This window comes from Acipenser ruthenus, chromosome 29 (genome assembly GCF_902713425.1).
Source record: "Acipenser ruthenus chromosome 29, fAciRut3.2 maternal haplotype, whole genome shotgun sequence".
Classification (NCBI taxonomy): Eukaryota; Metazoa; Chordata; class Actinopteri; order Acipenseriformes; family Acipenseridae; genus Acipenser; species Acipenser ruthenus.
In genome coordinates this window covers 6,871,963-6,894,441 of record NC_081217.1, presented here as the reverse complement: position 1 = coordinate 6,894,441, position 22,479 = coordinate 6,871,963, and the positions used below count along the sequence as shown (strand labels likewise).

The 22,479-nt window shown below is 38.0% G+C and overlaps 2 protein-coding genes across 4 annotated transcripts in view; one reads left to right on the top strand and one right to left on the bottom strand.

Annotated features, from left to right (window-relative positions):
* The first annotated feature begins 1,209 nt into the window (after window positions 1–1,209).
* On the top strand, window positions 1,210–13,526 carry LOC117422306 (transmembrane 9 superfamily member 4). Its single transcript, XM_059003396.1, has 18 exons — window positions 1,210–1,316; window positions 2,863–2,970; window positions 3,490–3,589; window positions 4,112–4,274; window positions 5,329–5,467; window positions 5,855–5,978; window positions 6,411–6,529; window positions 6,692–6,803; window positions 7,010–7,080; window positions 7,456–7,588; window positions 8,267–8,348; window positions 8,502–8,577; window positions 8,856–8,939; window positions 9,146–9,321; window positions 9,430–9,493; window positions 9,821–9,940; window positions 10,248–10,337; window positions 11,063–13,526. Exons 1-18 carry the CDS (start codon window positions 1,278–1,280, stop codon window positions 11,210–11,212), a joined length of 1,950 nt encoding a protein of 649 aa, XP_058859379.1. The 5' UTR covers window positions 1,210–1,277; the 3' UTR covers window positions 11,213–13,526.
* Window positions 13,527–13,812: 286 nt separating this feature from the next.
* Window positions 13,813–22,479, bottom strand: part of LOC117418899 (zinc finger protein PLAGL2-like) — a 37,442-nt gene continuing 28,775 nt past the window's right edge. For 2 of the 3 annotated variants that reach the window (XM_034031885.3, XM_059003397.1), the window contains exons 3-4: window positions 21,893–22,324; window positions 13,813–21,487 (exon numbers count right to left, since the gene is read on the bottom strand). In XM_034031885.3, coding sequence (XP_033887776.3) covers window positions 20,224–21,487; window positions 21,893–22,155 — 1,527 coding nt within the window. In that variant the 5' untranslated portion in view covers window positions 22,156–22,324 and the 3' untranslated portion in view covers window positions 13,813–20,223. The remainder of the gene's footprint in view (window positions 21,488–21,892; window positions 22,325–22,479) is intronic. The other variant, XR_009309248.1, reaches the window with a different exon arrangement.

Sequence of the window (22,479 nt, the reverse complement as noted above, 5' to 3'; positions counted from 1 at the left end):
TTTACATGCATTCTCTTTAAGGGAACAAAACGTAAAGGGCAATGCAGAACCTGTACCAGTTCCACTGAAAAACTAGGCAGAAATTGATATACACTATATGTGAAAGTGGATCCGAACTGTTGAATAGGAAAACAAAATATTGATCATTATTATTATCATCATCATCAGTATTATTATTATTATTATTATTATTATTATTATTATTATTATTATTATTATTGTTATTATTATTGAATCCAATGATTTAGTGCTGCAGGCATCTCCCTTCTAGTAGGATAAGTCATTGACATCAGTCATCAACCATTCCTCTGTACTAGAACACAGGCATCTTAGAGGATTGAGTTATTTACTTATTAACAATAAAAGTGTTTCATATTGCTGTATAAGTCACATGACAACATGCTCAATACAACATTAAGCTTGTCAAAAACTGTTCAAGTTGTTGTTCTAGTATCACTTGTGCAAATAATGGCTGGCAGATAACTATCTAAATAATCAATTGTATCTAAAAATGTATGGCAGGAGACGGGAGTGATCGAAAGGATTTTTTATTTTTATTTTATTTTTGCATATGTTTATTCCATCTATAATATTACGGCATAGGTGGAGATTAAGGGGACCAATATTCTGAAACTGCAGTTAAAACACACACACACACTGGTTTTTTTTTTAATATTATTATTATTATTATTATTATTATTATTATTATTATTATTATTATTATTATTGTTGTTGTTGTTGTTATTGTTGTTATTGTTATTATGATAGAGGAGACGAGCAAGCAAGCAAGCTCAATTGCTTCGCCCCTTATTCTCCACCTATGATAAAATATGTTTGGTGATTTCTGTGGGATATTCTTATTTTTACGCGTTTCTGCAATTGTAACTGAGAAAGGCTGACACGTCCAGCAGTACATCAAGACTGTGTAGGTCGGAGATCCATTAATGTAATAATTATAATTGAGATTACTGTTTCCTAAACCAACGTATTGGGCTATATACCAAACAAAACATTATATATCATTTAAATCGTTTTTCTTAATAAAGGCACCAATACATATGCACATTAGTAACCAGTGGGTGACAGAGATTATAGTAATTATTAGGTTTGTATTCTGTTTAAACACCGCAACAACTGGGCACTGCACTTATTTCAATTCCTATGACAAGAGGAGATTTATCGTTAATTCCCTTTCATGCAAGTGACCATGACTCATCCCTTGAAGTTCAGCGAGAAGCTCGCTTCATTTGTTATCGCTACTTCCGGCGACGTCACGAATGACACGTGTATCCAAGATGGCGGTGGCGGTAGTGATGGTAAGCATAATTTGTTTTCTTTAATGTTTTTTTGTAATTGTTCTTCCTGTATACCGTTTCTAATAGTTATGATTAAAAATAGCCTCGCCATTGCATAAAAGAAAACGGTGATATGTATTATTAGTCTTGATTGTTTGACATAAAAGGGTCGACCAGTCTCTGTTTCCTGTGTAAAAAATAAATGTTCGATTGAACATCATGCACGTAAATAATATTATTATAATAATAGCAAGGTAATAATAATATATTTTCTCTGATGTATATTGCAAATATGCATCGGTACATTTTATTATTAGCCTGTGAATGAGAATTCGCCGTTTAGAATACTGGTAATTAATATACAACTCTGTATACCTTGCCCGTGAAAATACCAACGTCTCTTTGTAAAGCTGGCATGCCTAAATAAAACAGTAACAAAAGTAATCATAGAATGGACAACATTTCGTAAGTTGTATTTTATATCGTATACCAGTACTAATGCCATTACGGACTTCCGAGTTCCCCGATACGGAAAATTACGATTGTTGGTTTTTAACAGTGCAAGCCGGTATTGAACTTATAATCTACTGTACAGTGTGGGCCATTTGTTACCTGAAGCACAGGTATGGCCTAACATAATTTGGAACTGACAATGCCAGTTAGCAGCCAGCAGAAGGCTTTCCTCCAATACCCCAACACCTGGACCCAGATTTGCTTTTAATATACAGATTTGATTGATACATTATTATATACTCATTGACACATTCCAGTACGCATATTGTATCTTAAATTGTATCTTTACCATTGGCAACTCCTAGAGGGAGAGAGAAAAAAGCATGTCAAATTCTGGTTAAACTTGCTCAAGATATTATTGAGTGTAATCTTGGGTATACGGTGGCTTTGTACGCCTGCCTGCCTGTGTGTCACACTTACATTTTTCATATTTCTAGAGAAAACTTTACGCAATTTAGCGCAAGTTTAAGTAGATCAGAATCTGGGTATATAGATGTAGCCTGTTGGTCAGTCTGTCTCTGTGATTATGTCATTTACATATATCTAAAGAGAGGTTACATTTTATCTGGACAAACCAGTAGCACAAGAGATGAAGACATTTGGCTTGTTTATATGTCAGTTACATTTTTACAAGAGCATGTGAATATAGGTCATGGTGGTCTGCTTTTATCATTGCATTGGTGGCTTTTATTTGTAGTAGTGGCAGGGGAAGATTGTCTTACAAAAGCAATTCAATGTTAGTAACTAAACATTAGCTTGGCTCTCTGCTTGTAAAACACTGCCTGCATATCTCTATTGGTCTCAGTCTGTTACTTGTAATGAACACTAGTAGTCTTTGAAGGATATGCTTTCAGTACACATCTCTGGCAAGTCATCGTTGGCTCTGTCTGTGCTATCACTCGTGTGTCTCCAGTTGTTAACTGAGTTTGTCTTTTTCATACTGCCAAAATACCCTTTTTCTGGACGATAGTACAAAAAATGTTTAAGTATTTATATGGTGTTATTTGTCTTTTGAAGACAGTATGCTGGCAAGCATGACTTTTTTTATTTTCAGGAAACGTGGACATTGATGGTGTTGTCCCTTCTTCATTCTGCCAATGCCTTTTATGTGCCAGGAGTTGCACCGATAGACTTCCACCAAAATGATCCTGTGGAAATCAAGGTAGGAAATTAATATACAATCAAAGTTAAACAGGCAGCAAAGTGGCTAACTCATGTCAGGCTTGTAAATTGTCTAATGAAAACTAATAGCTAAGAAACATCTTTCAGTGAATATTTTTTATGGAATACAGGAGTGATTTGTAGAGTGCCACAATCCCATTATTGGTATTGTGCTCTCCTAGACACTCAGGTGAGGGGCTTTGGTGTTGATTGGGCTATTTTATCATTTGGTTCATTTTTTTTTTCTTTTTTTTTTTTTTTTTTTACAAAACCAGCTTCTTGAGCTTACTCAAGCAGCTTTCAAATGGTAAACTAGCTGAATTAACACTAGTGACCCTCATCTGGGTGTCCTCACCAGCTTTCAGTAGAAAGCTCTATGAAAATAATTGAGTAATCGATTCATGCAGCTTTAGTGATTGGTTAAAGGACGAAAATGCACATGCACAAAATAGTTCAGGATCGTATCTCTGTAGTGAGCACTGATGGAATTTGTCTAACCCATGCTGTCTTATTTCTGCAGGCTGTTAAACTGACTAGCTCACGGACACAGCTTCCCTATGAGTATTACTCGCTGCCGTTCTGCCGGCCAGATAAAATCGTTTACAAAGCAGAAAACCTGGGTAAGTTCAGAGTTGTGTCTTTCTCAAGGTCAGTTGTAAGTTTGTTTTTGTGCGAGTTGCATTGAAATCAATGGTGTCTTCAGGTCCAGGGACCAGGTGTGCTACATTTTCTTTACTAGCCATTACAAGAGAATGTATATCCTGATTTCCTTTAAATGGGTTATTATGAGAGAAAACCCATTGTGATCTTAAAGGTGCAGCTGTAGGTAGGGTTGCAGGTGGACATGTATTGATGAAAACACTGTAAGCAAAGTGGGTAAGTGCCATTTAAGCAGTTTTGTGGAACAAGAAGACTGGTTGGTATCTTAAGGGACAGGATACACAGTACATATAAACTTGCAGTTCCAGTAAATTAACTTTGAATATTGTTTTGTTTTATGTGAAGTGAAAGATACCTATGATGTAAAAAAAAAAAAAAAAGTTTTAAGTTGTGATTTTGTAAAGACTAATCTGATTTTATAACAAAATGCAGAAAATGAGTAGTACAGACCTCATGTTGATTAGCATAGTTGTGTTTTGCAGGTGAGGTGTTGAGAGGAGATAGGATTGTCAACACTCCATTCAAGATGCTCATGAACAGTGATAAGAAATGTGAGGTTCTCTGTGACCAATCGAACGAGAAACTTTCGGTGGAGAAGAGTAAGCTGGTTGCGGAGCGCATCAAAGAGGAGTATTACGTCCACCTGTAAGTGATAACACCAGATTATTCCTGAATACCTGTTGATTCAGGTTTGGGGTTTCAGGTTTGCGCACTGTTGTGTTGATCTTAGGGGTGCAACAATAATCGATTTATTGATCATCTGTCCTTAAATTCTACCAAGCTTTAATTACATTTTGGTGAATCGATGCATCGAATTAGTACCCAGTTTTAAGTCTCCTGTTTCCGGGTTTGCATTAAAACCTTGAGTGTGAGTCCGCTCCTTCTAGTGCTAGTACGGTAGATTAGCGCGTTGCTAGGATACACACTTCAAGCCTACGTTAACAGTAGGATAAGACAAATCAGAAGTAGGCCAAGTATTCGCATTTTTTTTTTATTTAAAAATTAAGGCAACACATTTTTTTGGTTTTGTTTTTTTATCTATTAAATTTACCAAATACCTTTTGTTTCAAAGCATGTTGTGTTTGGATTATATGGCAATATTATAGAAAAAGAAGCTGAATTTTGTACGATAGTTACATTAGTCAGGGTTTGTGAGTAATTCAAATGCTTTGCTTTTGGACATGTAAACAGTATTGAACAACCGTAGTTCAGAAATTACTTCTGTTAAAATATACTATTTATTATTATTACAAAGTTAATCTTTTCAGTTGTTAAATGTAAGTCTTTTGTATTTCATTTTTTATAATCGGAAGTGTTCTAATTTGAATGCAAGTCGTGCCTTTTTGTTTAACTATGCACAACTGTGTTTTTAGTTATTAGATCTGTAAAAAAAAAACGGTTTATTTTGAAAAATAAAACATCAATGCATCGATTATCGTTGATAAATGTCTATACGGTAATCGAATATGAAATGAGGGTGCCGGTTGCACCTCTAGTTGATTTTGTAAATGTTTTGCTTTGAATACCCTAAATCACATATTGAGAGAGCAATTAATTATGAGAAATACCAGTGAAGAATGGCCAAGATGAGTTACAAAACTGCAGCTTTATATTTAGAAAACAAACAGAATAGCTTTATTAATGATGGTTCAGCAGAGTTCCATGCTCATACATTTTGATTCTTGCTCTATCCTAATAGAATTGCTGACAATCTCCCTGTTGCTACACGGCTGGAGTTCTACCCAAACCGGGATGGTGAGGAAGAGCAGAAGAAAGATATTCAGAAGGATGTGCAGTTTGAACACGGGTATAGGCTGGGCTTCACAGATAACAACAAGGCAAGTGATCTGTGAGACATAGACTCAAATATTTTGTGTGGGAGTATAAAATCAGCATTTTATGGAGAAAGAAATGTAAAACTCAACCATTGTTTGCACCAGAATACTTGGTATAAATACATTAATGTGGCACAGTACACAATATAAACCTTAGTTTGTGTAATGACTTTCTGTGCTTGTGTAGTGAAAAAAAATCCCAGTGGGGGACATAACCCCCTCATATGAGAAAGCAACCTCTTTTACTGCTGTTAACGCTGCCCTAGGAGAATTGTTGCAGTAGGAATGCAGTAGTCAGGATGCTCCGTTGGTTTAGCCAATTTATAGCTATTAAGCATTGTGATCGTTAATACTGTGCTGAATTCATTATTTTATTTTTTTCCTCCCCAGTTCTATCTGCACAACCATCTGTCGTTTATAATCTTTTACCACAAGGAGAAAGTAGAGCAGGGAGAAGAGCCCACCTTCAGGGTAGTGCGCTTTGAGGTTGTGCCACAGAGTGTCAAGTGGGAAGGTAAAATCTAGCTGTTATCTGCAGCATTATCGTGAGTTCACTTTTTGTGGCCCTGTGTGGATACTGTTATGATTTTGCATGCTGTATTTAAGTTGTACTGTAGATTTGTGAGAAATCCACTTGCATTATTTTGGTAGATTAGTCAGTAATGCTAGTTCAGCATTTTCTATTTTGGCAATGGCAGCTACAATGGAAACTGATGAAGAACATTGTAAGCAGCATTCAGGATCAGCCTTCCATGCAGGGCTAGTAAGTCGTAGCTAATGCATTAAAGCCTGTATATGTGGTTACCAGCTTGTACCATCCAATACATCTTAAAACAGATGTTTTTCAAGGCCAGCAAATACGGCAAACTTGAATAAGCAGCCATAGATGGTTTACCCAACAGACTTTTTAATTTTACCCACACTGCACAACTGTTTCCCCCCCCAGATCTAAAAGCTGATAATAAAGGTTTGTGTACGTTGCCTGAAGCCAGTGGCTCTGCTCCTCAAGAAATAGACCCCACCAAAGAAAACCAGGTTCTCTTCACCTACTCTGTTCACTGGGAGGTTAGTGCACTGCTGGAAATCTGCTGAGCATCAGTAAAAATTATGAAGAAACCGAAATATTTTAGAAAGTTGTTTGCTTATTGTGATGTATCCAATGCCAGTTTAAACATGGATAGGCGATGCAGAAACAGAAAAATGAACACTTTGAATTTTAATCTGTAGGAGAGTCTTGTCAAATGGGCGTCCCGTTGGGATACATACCTGACTATGAGTGACGTACAGATTCACTGGTTTTCCATCATCAACTCCGTGGTAGTCGTCTTCTTTCTTTCCGGTAAGAGGGATTTTTAGTGCACTTTCCATTCTTTGTCGGCTTCCTGTATTTGCTTACTGTAAGTGTGCTGAAATATGACTAGGAATTTTAAAAAGTAAACTTGTGTTTGTAAGTGATAACATTTTATTTTCAAATTATCAGAGGCATCAGGTGGGCTGATGAGGCATTCAGTGTTCCTCCATTTAAAACAAGTTATTTTCTTTCAGGCATTTTGAGTATGATCATCATTCGAACCCTAAGAAAGGACATTGCTAACTACAACAGAGAAGACGATATTGTAAGTGACATGTTCTCTTCTAGTTTTACTGAGTTTTTACATATACATTGCTATCCAACTAACAGTCTACATGTGGTCCTGTGTTTAAAGTGTTGAAGATTACACCGTCAAGAATATATTAGTAGTTTTAAAAATAAAATATTAAAAGCATGTAATATAGTGTGTGTGTATAATTACACACACATAGTTTATTTTCTAGACATCCGCAGTATACATGGACCTGTGTGTTTTGCATACTGTTTGTAAATAGTTGTGCTGCTACACAGCCCAAAGAGCTAGATATGGACAGGTTTCAGGTTCTTCAGATGAACAATGGATTGTCTGTCGGACTAGTTTGTGTGTGGTGGTTGATTGTATGTGTTTACTGAACAACAGGAAGACACAATGGAAGAGTCTGGGTGGAAGAACGTCCATGGTGACGTGTTCCGTCCACCTCGCTATCCCATGATTCTCAGTTCTCTGTTGGGATCTGGCATTCAGCTCTTCTGCATGATACTGATAGTAATCTGTAAGTATTTATTGTAATGTGTTTCCTTCCTAAGAATCATGGGGAACAGTATCTATTAACCTTTAACTGACACACATTAATTATGTTGGTGCTTCTGCTCTGCCATGGTAAAAATGTTAATTTTGCATAATCTATCAAGTAGTTTACTGGAAAACAGTCCTCAAATAAGCCGTTGCAGTTTCCTTGGGAATCTGGGTTTTAAACCCACTGTTTCACAAGACCTCTCACAAAATTAAGAGCTTTTCAATGAGATGAAAAGTGTGGTTTTTTAAATATATAAAAGAGACCACATGTATTTTGTTGTAGCCCTTTGTTTATCAATACCTTTGACAAATCCTCATCACAACAACTCTGCAGATCTCAAGGCGCTTTACACAATAAAAAAAAATACTATAAAGAGAAATAAACAAACCAGTGATAAAATCAGGACATAAACACAAAGCAAATTTGACTTTAAAAGCAAATGGATAGCAGAGGACAACGAGAGACGCTCTTCTCTTAACCAAATGCGAGACCAAACAGATAAGTCTAAACATGAGACTGTGTTACATTAATTCTCACTACTGACCTTGACTGGATTCAAACTACAAATGTGAAACGCGTCATAGGCCCACTGCCCATCCACTGTGCCACCCAAATCATATGTTATATACATTTCTTTTTTCCTGCTATTGCCAGTTGTTGCCATGTTGGGCATGCTGTCACCATCCAGCAGAGGAGCCTTGATGACAACCTCCTGCTTCCTCTTCATGTTCATGGGGTATGCGGTAAAGTGCTTTGTGAAATGAACTCGATGTCATTTGCTCTGAACTGCCTTTCTTTGAATACTTTAATGCAATGTGAATATAAGGTAAAGCAACTTCAACAAATAAAAAATAACTGCTGATGTATGTTTATTTTATTTTCTCTCCAGTGTGTTCGGAGGTTATTTTGCTGGCCGTCTGTATCGTTCTCTGAAGGGCCACAGATGGAAGAAAGGAGCGTTCTGTGTAAGATGGTTTTTAATACTCATTAATATTTATGTAAGCACAAAAGCATAAACTACAGATTCTCACAGCCACTACTGATGGATGTTAAATACAGGATAGTACCCTTTTTATTTTATTTTTATTCTAGCCCTTCATTTTTAAGTAAATATCATGACATTGCACATGGAAGATCTTTTTAAATCATGTAGGCCTCACTCTAAACCTATTCATGTGCATCAGTACATGGTCCTGTTCCTCGAAGGCTGTGTCTAATTTTCTTTCTCACTTTATGCTTCCAGACCGCCACCCTGTACCCTGCAGTCGTGATTAGCATCTGTTTTGTTCTGAACTGCTTCATCTGGGGAGAGCACTCATCTGGAGCGGTAAGATTATGTTCCAGCATATGCTAATGGGACCTTGCCTCATAAAACTCGTGTTAAACTAAAACCATTGCACAAGCTACTTATTTTTTTTCTTTAATGCTACATCATAAATATGAACGTTGTAGCAACCTCTTATGCTGGAGATTCCTTTTTTTAGGCTAGTGCTATAGTACACAGTTTGATGACCGTTTCGTTTTCTCTTAAAGGTGCCTTTTGCTACCATGGTTGCCCTCCTGTGCATGTGGTTCGGTATCTCCATGCCCCTGGTCTACTTTGGCTACTATTTTGGTTTCCGCAAACAGCCTTATGATAACCCAGTCCGCACCAATCAAATTCCCCGGCAGATCCCAGAACAGAGATGGTACATGAACAAGTTTGTTGGGTAAGTTACATACATTTCGAACTTTACTCTCTTACGGTATATGTTGTGTGTAAATTATTATTATTTTTTTTATATTTGATATAGATCTAACCCTGCTTTTTTCTTTAGAATTCTTATGGCTGGTATCCTGCCCTTTGGTGCAATGTTTATAGAACTTTTCTTCATTTTCAGTGTAAGTTTATAAAATAGTCAGTGTGTGTGTGGGGGACAAAAACAATCTACAATGTATCCTGTATGAAAGCGTGTCTACAATGACATGTCGGATTGGCTTGCTTTTCTGTATCTTTAGAACAGTGTACCCCTGTTAGCGCTAATATTGGGATGTCCAAGTTTAGTGTTTAATCTCGGGCTGTTAAACTGCCCATAGCTTTTGAAACATTGTTCCATGTGTTTCCCTGTCGATTCTTTTGTAGATAATTTGTGATTGTTGTTGTAGTTGCTGCATCCTACAGGATTTGATTGCACAATATAAGCAATTTTCTTCTTTCACTCCTTTTAGGCTATTTGGGAGAATCAATTTTATTACCTATTTGGATTCCTGTTCCTAGTGTTCATCATCCTTGTTGTTTCCTGCTCTCAGATCAGCATTGTAATGGTTTATTTCCAACTCTGTGCAGAGGTAAGCAAGAATATGCTCTAATAACTACCTTTGTAATAATAAAGTATTAATACAAAAGTTTCCATTTTGTATTTAAATTGATTTTTAAAATTATTTCGTGATTTTATAGTGGGGTCTGCCTGTCTGTAACACTTTTGCAAGCTTAGTATATAATTATGAACGTGTGTTACAGTTCTCAAGATTTATGGTTATTTCATTCATAAATTATATGTGAAATGTTTAGGAATTGGTTTGTCTCTTTGAGGAGAAGTTTGCTACTTTAAAAGTACTCTTGTCTTTGTCTGTTTTAACCTCTCTCTTTTTCTAGGATTATAGATGGTGGTGGAGAACATTCTTAGTCTCTGGAGGATCAGCTTTCTATGTTCTTATCTACGCTATATTTTATTTTGTGAATAAGGTACGTCGCCTTTCAGAATTTCATTTAGATGGTGTTAGTTAACCCACACCCTTGTGCTTATTGTTCAAGACAGGAAAATGCCATTTGCAGCCTTCATTGTGCCCTGGGCTGCTGAAACCAGCGACCCCTGTAGTCTGGCCAGGCGCCTGCGGGCTTGCCTGTAAGCTGCCCGAGAGCTGCATTGTCCTCCGACGCTGTAGCTCTTGGGTGGCTGCATGGCGAGTCCGCAGTGTGAAAAAAAGTGGTCGGCTGACGGCACACGCTTCGGAAGACAGTGTGTGTTCGTCTTCGCCCTCCCGAGTCAGCGCAGGGGTGGTAGCGGTGAGCTGTGCCTAAAAATAATTGCCGATTCCAAATTGGGAGAAAATAATAAAAAAAGAATTGGCAACGACTAAATAAAAAAAAAAAAAAAAAAAAAGTGAGCCTTGAATATATTTATTTAAAATCTAAATTAAGCTAGTAATTGTGAAAACTGATTCATTTACAATTATTTCCCCTGTACACACAAATTGTGTAATACACATAAATGTTGCAGTACTCTATGAAAAAGTAACGTGACTATTAGAGGGCTGATGTTCATGGATTTTAAGAAATTATACCTAATCTAACACCTGTGGACTTGTTGACACTTTCACCTTTTGTGCTTTTGACAGACTAGCCCTGTATTAAAATGGATCAGTAACAATTATTCTTACTGATTTATTTATTTTTTCTTCTTGTTTCAGCTGGATATTGTAGAGTTTATTCCATCACTGCTTTATTTCGGATACACAGCCCTGATGGTCCTCTCCTTCTGGCTGTTAACAGGAACGATTGGTTTTTACGCTGCATATATGTTCATAAGGAGAATCTACGCTGCTGTCAAAATAGACTGAGCGCATAACCCGAGCACAAACCTGTGCTTATACTTGCGTGTGAGGGGAGGACAGCCAGACAGGACCTCTCAATTAAAATGCAAATTCAAAGTTTAATTTTCTTTTATTGCACAGATCATGGGCCACGTGGGATAAGGGGGTTTCAAGTTGGCAGAAGATACCATTTTAAATCTATTTTGTTTTATGACTGTTTTGAGTTAACAATTTACCCTTTACAAAAAATACTACACATGGGTTGTGTTGAAGCTACTCTGTCTTCTACTTTGTTTTTCTAATTCTGATCAGAGGTAACCTTGAGTGCCTGTTTATTCCAGGTTTCTGGTCCGGTGATCTTTTGCAGTTGATCTGTACAGAGGCTCACATGGTTGTTCAACTGTTAGACTAGCATGCAGGGTGTAAAAAGGGGACAGATGATGTAAGGTTTGTCATATTGTCTGCTGTACATGTTTCAATCCAAACAGACATTTAGCCAGAAGGCAATGCAGACAACCCTTACAGAGTATACCTACAAATGTTGTGACACTATGTACATCAGTTGAATGTTTTTACTTTAATACTGCTGTTCCAGTGGCAGCAAATACAAATTAATATAGGTTTTTAATTAGAATTTACGTATAGAATATTTACAAAGTTTACTTGTGCCTGTTCTGAATCCACCCCTAAAAGCAGTCTTGCCACTCGATTTTCTAAAGCTTCAGTGCCATTGTTCCCGCTAAAACTAAAATCAAATTCAGTACGTGTTATAAACATTGGTTTCGCTGTACGACAGACCTGCTGTTTTAAAATTCATGAATACATTTTTAAGCACCTAATGCTGCCAAAAACAGTATGTAGGTTCTAAAGTTGGGAGCTATTCAGATTACATTTTAGGGGTGTGGGGGGGGGACATGTGACCAAGGAATGCTTGTACATAACATACATCTGAAATGTAAAACCAGTTCAATATAATTCATAAGAGGTAGTAGTCTTGCCATGTATATTGACAGAAGCACCTGAGTGGTTAAAGGGGAATCTAAGGTTTTTTTGTGTGTGTCATGCTCGTGTATTTTAATAGATGTTTTACCTTTTTTTTTTTTATTATTATTTTCTGGTATACATGAATCTGAGCTAACTGATGTTACAAGTCATGTGCATATATATATATATATATATATATATATATATATATATATATATATATATTAAATCATTCCCAAACACATGGAACAGGATTAGCACTATGTCTGTAAACAGTGGTGTAAGCATTTATTGGTTTAGCTTCTGCATTTCTTTTTGTACAATATAATAAAGTTTGTTACCATATGTGGCTTTCAGGCTTGGTTCTGAATATCTCCAAGTCTTTCTGTAAAAACCTGTCAACGAGTGCGAGGCCCGGGTGTTTTCTACCTACAGCACACAGTTCACAGATTTCAAAAGGAATGTAGAAATAAGCACGTGTATGTCAACAGGCACACCAGCTTGCTGTACCCTAAAAAAATGTGTAAATGGAATACAGTTGTTGGCTAACTGCCAGTAGTCATGTTTCAACTAAGTTATTTAGAGTGTACCAGCTCTCTTCCCTACATTCCTGAATGTGTGGTTGGCTCAACATGTCTGTTATTGGTATTCTTCTGCTTAAACCGGTTTAAAAAAAAAAAGTGTTTTTCTTGTGATTTTTTTTTTTAAGTATATGGATTCCATTAAATGCCTGCTGGAGACCTATGTGCTGGTGAATCCTATCAGTCAACTCAAGAAATGCACACTGAGCCTGTAGAGTTTTTCCTTTCTTAACCATTGCTAAATAAATTATTTATATCTTACACCGATGGAGCCATTTTATGTGCCTCCAATTAGAATACAGCACTGATACCATCCACCATTCAGAGGGTTAAACATCAAGGCTTGTTTTTATTAATTTTAGATGGACTGTCCCTTTACACTGTTGCACTGATTGTAAAAGCACACCATTGGTAATTTCATAGCATCAAACCTGTAATGTTTTTTTTTTTAAGTTTTTTCGTTTGCTTTTTTTAAAGCCCCTCAAGCTGGTCATAGATATGCAGGGGGAGGGGAAGCATGTGTAGTTAGAACAATACAGGGAGTGACCGATCATACGGTAGGGAATGGTGTAGTTGACAACCTGAGCATGATTTGTTTCAAGATGTCTTTGGTGTAATCCTAAATAAATGATGCTTTGTATTATGACGTTCACTCTTCTCAGGTGCTGTATGTACCGATCATGTCATTGTTTTCAGACTGCATGTTTTTTTTTTTTTCTTTATATAAGAATGTGAAGTTATATAATGTATAAAATAAAACATGCTTAATATTTCCACTTTGGATCAGCTTCACTTCAGGTTTAAAGTATCATTTACTAACTTTACACGGGCTAATTTCAATGTTGGAAAGGTATTGTCGCAGAAGTAGTAACTTTACAGATACGATGGTTTGTAAGCCGAGAAATTCTTTAAAATGTATTCATGAGGAAAGTAAACTTTAAACAAACTACAATGTTGTAAATTGGCTCTCATGGTTGTGGTTAAGACTATGCAAAGGGCTTGAGAAAAAAAAGAATGAGATTAAATGCGGTAAAAAAAAATAAAAAAAATCAGACAACAAACTAAACCATAGGTTTGTATTTTAATCATTTAAAGATAACACAATAAAAGTCAAAAGTACAACATACTGTACAATAAGTAAATATGTTTGCGTTAACTTTTCTTTGGATCACCCAATATAAAAATCTGTCATCTTACACTGCAGCAATGATTGCATATGAATCCTTTAAGAAACCTCATCTTTTTTAAAACAAAAAAGATTAGATTTGTTTCTCTGAAATCCTTTTGTACATTTCCCAGTAGTATGTAAATACAATGCTATATAAAAATATAGTGAATAATGAATGCAAACATCCCATCTCTTCTTTTTAAACGAGGCAGTAATAAAGAATACAAAAGGTAAAACAACTTCTACATACTACACAATAGATACACAAAGAACTTGGAATGCAGGACTTAAGCTAAAAAAAAAAAAAGACACTAGGTATTTCTGCTTAACAGACAGACACCTTCATTTCTCATAATATAGCCAAAACAATTGTATGGGATTTGTAAATATCAATGCACTGTCTGAAGAGTTTCATCCTGCAGTTAGTTATTTATTCCATTCCCAATGTGTTCTGTACCTACTAGTACAAATATGGGTTGAGGGTAATACAGCCTAACCAGCAGAGAGTGTAAGGTAATACTAGCAGGTATACACTGAGATCCAGAGACCAGGTCAGTACTAATACAAACAGACAGAGCCTACAGAAAGCGCAGATACCAGTCTAAGGTATTGTCCATACATACAGGGCATGTATTAATAAACAGGAAAGAAAAGCATGATGATAGTACAAGGCATAAAAACGTATTAGCACCTAAATGTCAATTGTAAAGTATTAAGGTAAGCTTTTTTTGGTTTTGGATTTATAAATAAATGCTGTTAGTATTACTAATGCTTTAATACGTGTGGACATTTTCCATTGCATGTGTTCCAGTTGTTAAATATATTGCAATATATCCTTTCTATTTCTTAGGTTATCTTTAAAAGCAGATGTGGATTTCATTTGTTGGAAGCGCTTTATGCAGATGTTGCTGGTGTTGACAGGTATTTCTGAAAATCAACACATTCAACTTGTGAATCCTCAATGTTTAAAACACTGGAATGCATCATCATTTCCAGGTAAATAATACTCTTCAAATTAATCTGTAGCTTAAGTTATGAAATGTGGCACTTTTTGGTGAGGGCATTTACTTAATACAAAAAGGATTCAGACAGTTTGGTCTTTGGAAGCTCAAACTTGGCAACAATACACTGAAGACAATGGAACTCACACCTGCACAAGCTTCACAAAGTTCTAAAATGGAAAAAATTAAGCAAATGCAACCATGTTTGGTTTCTAGTAGTTCTAGTTCTTGATTCCATGATAAGTTGACGGCCTAAAGCAGCAACAGACAGCTTTTTATGGCCTATAAAAACAGGTGTGTTTTAAAACAATAACAGTGAGACACCACATGGTATTTCTGTCTTGAGCTGCATACTATACCATGCCCAGGTTACTACCCACATACTGGTTTTCCAAACCCATATTTGTACATGTTTCCTCCGAGATACACAGAAATCTGGCTTTCTATTATAGGCATTTCTTTGCTTTAGGCTGTCAAGCTGTTGGGCTGGTACTTCCTATATCTATCTCCCACATGGCTGACACTCCAAAGAAGAAAAAAAAAAAAAAAAAACCAGAGCAGCGGCACATTTTGTTTATCAAATACTGTTCTTATTCTACAAAAAAAAAAAAAAAATCTATACATGGTTTCTAATGGCACTTAATTGTACACATTAAAAATTAACAGGTTGTACGTAAAAGACACTCCTGTTTACAGGTTTTGAAAGTGCTAGAAAACAAATAGATTTAAACAAGCCATGGGAGGAAAAAAAGTCATCAGCCACTATACTGGAGCAGTCAGATCAGATAGTCATTAAACTAACATGGGAAAACCACTTCATCCAAGAGAAAAACAAGTGTATCAACTCAATTATTTAGCTGGTGTTGATGACATGTATGTGTATCATTTTAAAATAATAACAGTATTATTATTAATTTAGTTTTTCCTCCCAGGACTTAGAAATATACATGAGGTGATGTGTTGTGTTATTATGAGGTCCTGTTTAAAACAGCACAAATATTAAAAAGAAACAAAAGCCCCAATTAGTTGTTTATACTTTGATCCAACAGAAGGGTCTGCTTATAACAAATGATAGTACAGTTTGCCATTCCATTCAACTATTTTTGCTGAATCTAGGAAGAAGCCAGATGAATAACATAATGCTGAAGGCAATGTGTATACACACACACACACACACACACAACCCAGTTGTACTGATAACTGGCAGACCATTTGAATTGTGAGCAATTTTAAACTTCGGAAGAGAAGTCGTCATCACAGGAAGTTTGATACCAAGAAAGAAGAATGTAGATTTATTTTCTCAGGATACTTTTCAGCTTTAAAAAAAAAATAACAATAAAATTACTTTATCTGTAATATGTTCATAAACAAAAGGTAATAGATGCTTATTTAGTTTATAAAAAAAGCAGTTTATATTAGAAAGACATATAAATACATAAGATATAGTTACAAAATATGTAGGAAAACAAATGAAATGGCACATGCTTTACCAACAATGATACAGCATTATTAGGATCCACGCATGTCCATTGTAATGAGGCTAAATGTCCAACAACTATTTATTTTCATTGGCTTCTCCTATTCTTAAAAAAAAAGTTTCAATGGCAATGGACTTGTTTATCTTACACTTGAAATCAGGTTAATGTTTGTAAAAGCCATCACTACTTTCACATCCGATCCCTTACCTGGTAATCTAGTTATGATTTGATGTAGTGGGGCACATGGCAAAAACAGCAGGGAGGTCAAAAGGATCAAAGATGGGTAAGTGCATTATTCCAGGAGTGAGCAATATTATACAAAAACAGCCAAGGGTTTAACCTGCTCATGGCTTTTATCTGAGATACATCCCTGCCTTTAGGAGTACAAACCAATGCTTTAAAATCCAACTTGCCTCTGAAAAACTTTTCGTGCTAGAAATCGTGTTTGTCCCTCTTGTTGAGCAGAAAACTTTTAGTTAACTTTTTATTTTTATCTTAATTCAAATACAGTGCTTTCTGTTGTACCTTTGAACTACAGCATGTGAATTAATTCAGTATCACGAGGCATCAGGTGCTTTTCATCTGTAGCTTTGACATTAGTGATATCTGCAGATTACGATTGGTGTATAAAATAAATGGCAAGGATCCACAAGGTCTTTGCTACAGAATAAAAAGGGGACCACTGCAGTATTTCTAGTGCTAAACTGGGTTTTAAACCTTGGACAGCACTCCTTTAACCATATAAGATTACCAGGCTCACTAATTGGAGCTATTGTTTCAGTCTCTTGCAGGCTTCAGATAGCAAGACAGTTGAAGTAAAAGCACTTATAATCCAAAGGGTGTTGTTTTTTTTAGTACAATGTAAAGTCTTGGTTATTACTGTAGAAATCACAAACCCTGTTTTTTTTTTCTACAACAGCTCAAATATACTGAAAACCAATACTTAATCTAAATTCAGATCAATAAACTGCAAGTCATACAACAAAACTGTATGGACACCAATTCAAAATGTCAGTACTTTATACAACTATCTAGACTTAATTTCAATGAAAAAAAAAGCAATATATTTTTTCGTACACTGCAAAGAAATTCTTAAAACACATTTTATTGTTTACTATTCACATATGTCAGGGTTATTATACTGAATGTCTAAAACCGACTAGAAAAAGAAATATTATAATAATAGCAATAACAACAATTTCAAAACTGGGCCAACTGTGACTTTTCAGATTTGAAAAATGAATGTTGGGAGGGAGACTTATTTATCTGCAATAGATATACTGGGACAAGTATAAAAATGGGTAATTGAGTAACCCAGATGTGACTGATCAGGGGCTGGGCGGACTGTTTCTCAAATTGTCAAAAACTGCCTTAGAAAATGACATCCCCGCTTGAGATGTGGTATTATAGTGGTTCAACTAAGTACATGTCATGAATGTTGGGTTTTAACAATTTCTGAGGCAACCTTATTCATTGTTCTTTAACTGCGTTGCTCTACAATTTAAAAATATTCAAGTTTGCTGTCGACAGTAATACTAACCTATGGATCATGTTTCGAAGCATATGGTAAATGATGGATGTCACGCAACATACCGTGGATGGGTGATGCTGTTAAAAAACATATTTGGGTCACTGGTAAAGGACTGCAGGCAGCTATTCCTTTGGGTAGCCATTGCAGGAGTATTGAGTCACGGTCATAAATGGCAGTACAGTTTTGACATGGAGATGGTCAGATGATTGTACTTAATAGTGATTGCACTGCTACTTCTCATGCTGCGGCCGCTGTAATAAAATTCCTGACTGAATTAATGAACGAGGAATATAAAGACTGAAGGATTGCACAGGCTTCTCTATTCCTTTCCACTTGAGTTTCATTATAATTTGCTAAAGACTGCATAATATTTGAGCTTACATTTAAAACCTGGTTCAGTTCTGCTTTTTGCAATAATGGGGTGTCTCAAATCAGTCCTGTTCATTTCCATTTTTAGCAGGCTGAGATCAAACCACTTCAAACTAGCACGCCGTCAGTCCCAGTTACGGCTGTGGTTTGCTGGCATAAATCTGTCTCTACAACTTTGAGCACCTAATGCAAAGGATGCTAGGGGTGAATGCTACACCTCAGACTTCTGAACTAAAACAAACATGCATGTAAGTAGATGGCCGTCAATTCATTTTACTATTAAATATTGGAGGTAGATGAGTAAATTTGACAATTCTACAAACATAACATAACAAACAAGCAACCTTTGACCTTTGTGTAATATCTGGTTGCAGATCAGATTTTTTGCTTAGAGCTGTTCATTGTTCGGAGCTTTCAGAAGCAAGTGAACTGGCCACCACTATGAGGCCAACGTTACCTCTAGCCATTGTGGGTAGTTCAGCAGCAAGGATTTATGTTTTTATCACACAATTTGCACCCTGCTTTTATAGCTGGCATGCATATTATATGTATAATTAGAAGACTATGCATGTGTGGATACTTTTAGTGCCATTTTCTGCAAAAGAAAAAAAAAGTATTTTAGCAGCTTTTAAATAAGTGTACTGTAACTTTTATACCAAATTAAACTCACGGACAGAACCCTATCCTTTTCCAACAGGAGCGCTCTCAGTAATGGTCAGCGAGTGACTGACTCTGTATTGCAAGCTTTACTCCAGTCATCACCAATCAAGCATTGGGGAAATGCAACAGAGATCCAATCTGCAGCGCTCAGAGGAGAGACTATCCATTAAGCTGAACCCACTGAGGAAAATCAACTAGAAATCAATATTCCACAGCACAAACTAAGTGCCAATATATCTATTTGATGTGTGTATTTTAAAAAAGCAGAAATGTCCTTCATTAAACCAGGGCTTACCGGTATAAGATATTATATCTGGCAAAGCAGCACTGTTGACCCTGCAAATGAGTTTGCCAAATACACCATCATTAAACCTCTCTCCAACTGTGTAAGACTACTGTATTTGGCCTCCAAATAGATTTGAACTTACGACTTCAAAAGTCATCCAAACAGGTGTGAGTTTAAAATGGATCTGGAGTGAAGTTGCAATATGATGCTAGCAATCTTGCAACATTCATAAATGTTTATTGCTAGCATTAATTTCCTGACAATGACATTCACCTGAAATATTTATTTTTACCATCTGTAGTTGTGAAATATACTTTTTTTTTAACCACTATGTGCATTCCAGTTTTCTCCTTGGCAGTACTGTGCTTGTTTCCACAATAGCAGTTTACATGAAGGCCAGATATGTGTATTTCTATACTGCTAGTGAAAAAACATTGAATGCACATGTTTGCGTGCATTGGCTGATGAAGGAAAAAGTGCTTTTTTTTATATAAAGTATACATCCCCATCTTAGATGATGTAAAGTATCTGAATTGTTTGTCTGTAGGTCTGTTTTTTGTCATGTTATTTGATACCCTGCATGTTGAAAGCAGGTTAGATTTCAACCAGTTCATGTAGTTATTATTCCTTCACTAATTCTTCATGATGTATCCTGTAGGGAAAAAAAAAAACTGCAGAATAACACGCAGCTGATGAACTGCCACTTCGAGAAGCTATAGGGAACGTCTTATAAGAGGAAAGAAAGATGATAAAAAGTACTATTACTAGTCTTTGATAAGTTTATAGCACTGTACCTCCATATTTAGGAATCCATTCTATCTAGTAAAAGAAAAACAAACAAAGCCTTATAAAAGCTTCTTAATATAAAAGATTTAGCTTCCTCCGGCTAAAGAAAGCTTTGTGCGCTTTAGTAAGGCTCCTTATTAAGTCTTCAACACGGTGAGAGGGATTTTAAACAGCTCCCCCCTCGTAGTGGAGCCCTATTGAAACGCCTGGTGAAAACGAGGCAAGGTGGTTGTGCTGAGGCTGGTAGTGAAGACGGGAGGGAGGGTGTGGAGAGGCCCCAGGCTTAAGCCACTCCCAGATCCCTGGGACTCTTGAAGTTGAGGTTGCAAAGAGGTTAGGGGAGACTGGTGCTCCCCTTGGGAAGAGTAGCCCATGACTAACCCCCCTGTGGACATCGGGGGGTTGTAAGGAGGGAGGTTCAGCGGCAGGAAGCTGAGCAGGTGCGAGAAGTCCATGTTAGCAGCACAGAAAGATTCGGCAATGATGGCCGGGCTTTTGGACAGGAGGTGCTCCCCGGAAAGGTCGTCCAGGGACTGGTGATGTTCCAGCCCGACCTTGGGCGGAGACGGGTGGGGCTCTACAGACAGGCCGCTCTGCAGATCCATGAGGAAGCTCTCCATCTCCACTTTGATGGGCTTCTCCTGCAGGCATGCGGTAGATCCAAGCTGGTACTTGTGTGGTGGGGGCTGCTGCGGAGGCGGGGAGTGGTGGTGGACAGGGGAAGGAGACTCCATGGGGCAGCCCATCCCCATCGTGGCCAGCGAACTGGGCACCAATGTGTGAGAGAACCCAGAGTTGGACATGGCCTGCAGGTGCTGGTTGTACATGCTCATGGGGAAAGAGCTGGCGAAGGGCTTGCCCATCATGGAGTCTTTACAAGGAGGCATGCACATCATGGGGCTATGCTCCTCCTTCACGGAGATGGGTGAGCTGGAGTGGAGCAGCCCCAGCATGTCAGATGGCTCCGTCTTGATCTTTAGCAGCTCCTGGGAGTGGCTCTTCTTGACGTGCCTGGTCAGGTGGTCCTTGCGGCCGAAGCGCTGGGCGCAGTACTGGCACAGGAAGTCCTTGCGGCCCGTGTGGACCACCATGTGGCGGCGTACGTCCTTCCGGGTGTAGAAGCGGCGGTCGCAGTGGTCACAGGGGTGCTTCTTCTCCTTCACGCCGCCCGAGGACTTGCCCGAGTGGCTCTTGAGGTGCTCCAGCAGCACGGGCGTACTCTCGTAGCTCTGCAGGCACACCTTGCAGGTCAGGTCTCCGCTGGTGGCAGCGTGCATGGCCACGTGGCGCTTGTAGCCCAGCTTGGTGTTGTAGTTCTTGCCGCACTCCTCGCACTTGAAGGCCTCCTTGTTGGGGTCGTGGGTTTGCAGGTGGTTCTTCAAGTGGTCTTTCCGGTGGAACATTTTCTCACAAAACGTGCACTGGTGTGTCTTCTGAGGAGAATGTGTGGCCATATGCCTGCGGATGCAAACGTGTGTTAACAAGAAGAGATCAATGGTTTGGTGGTTTTTTAGTTTTAATGCATGTCAGCTTGCTTTTGGGTTCTTTAAATTTTTTCACCCCCCCCCGCCCGCCCGCCCGCCCGCCCCCCCCAAAGAACTTAAGATGGTGGGAGGAAGGTTTTAATACATAGACAAAATAAAAAAGAAACAAATACAAATCGTAGCTGTTGCAAACTCCGTGAACCAAGAAAGAATCAATGTAATTTATTTTTAATTCTAAAAACATATTCAGAATGAGAAATGTAGCCGCATAAGAACAAGTGGCAAATCCGTTCAATGAATCGTACTTGGGGTTTAAGCGGCGGTGCGGCAATGGTACACATGCTTACCTAGTGTTTCTACTGCATCCCTGTGTATTTACCTGAAGAGTTTATACTTGGAGACGAAGGCCTTGGCACACTGGGCCTGGGAGCAGCGGAAGGGCTTCTCTCCGGTGTGGCTGTAGGCGTGAATTCGGAGCTTGTCCCGAGAGCTAAACAGCACCCCACACACCTCACACTCGCTAGTCCTGGGGGTCCTGGCTTCCCTCTCTGCTCGCAGCGCCTTCCCGGCGGAGCGAGCGTCCTCTTCCTCCTGCGTTAGTGTGGTAATCTGACCTTGGGCATCGGCGGCAGCTGCTGCCATGGCAGCCTTAAGGGGCTGGTGCCATGAAAAGCCGGACGCTACACCCCTGCCTTCCAGGCTCTCTTTTGGCTGCTGTGCTGTGTGATCAGACTGGGTTAGACTGAATCGCGCAAGGAGGCTCCTGGGCTGGGTCTGATCCAGTTCAAGGAAAGCAGCAAGTCACCCAAATCTAAATTAAAAAAGAGAGGGGTTTCACAGAGGCCAAGCTACTACAAACTACTCGCGATCCCAGACGTGATTGCTACAAGGTTGGCATATTGTGGGAAAGCCATTTAAAAGCACCATAAATCCAAGCTCTAGTACTAAATTCACACACACACACAC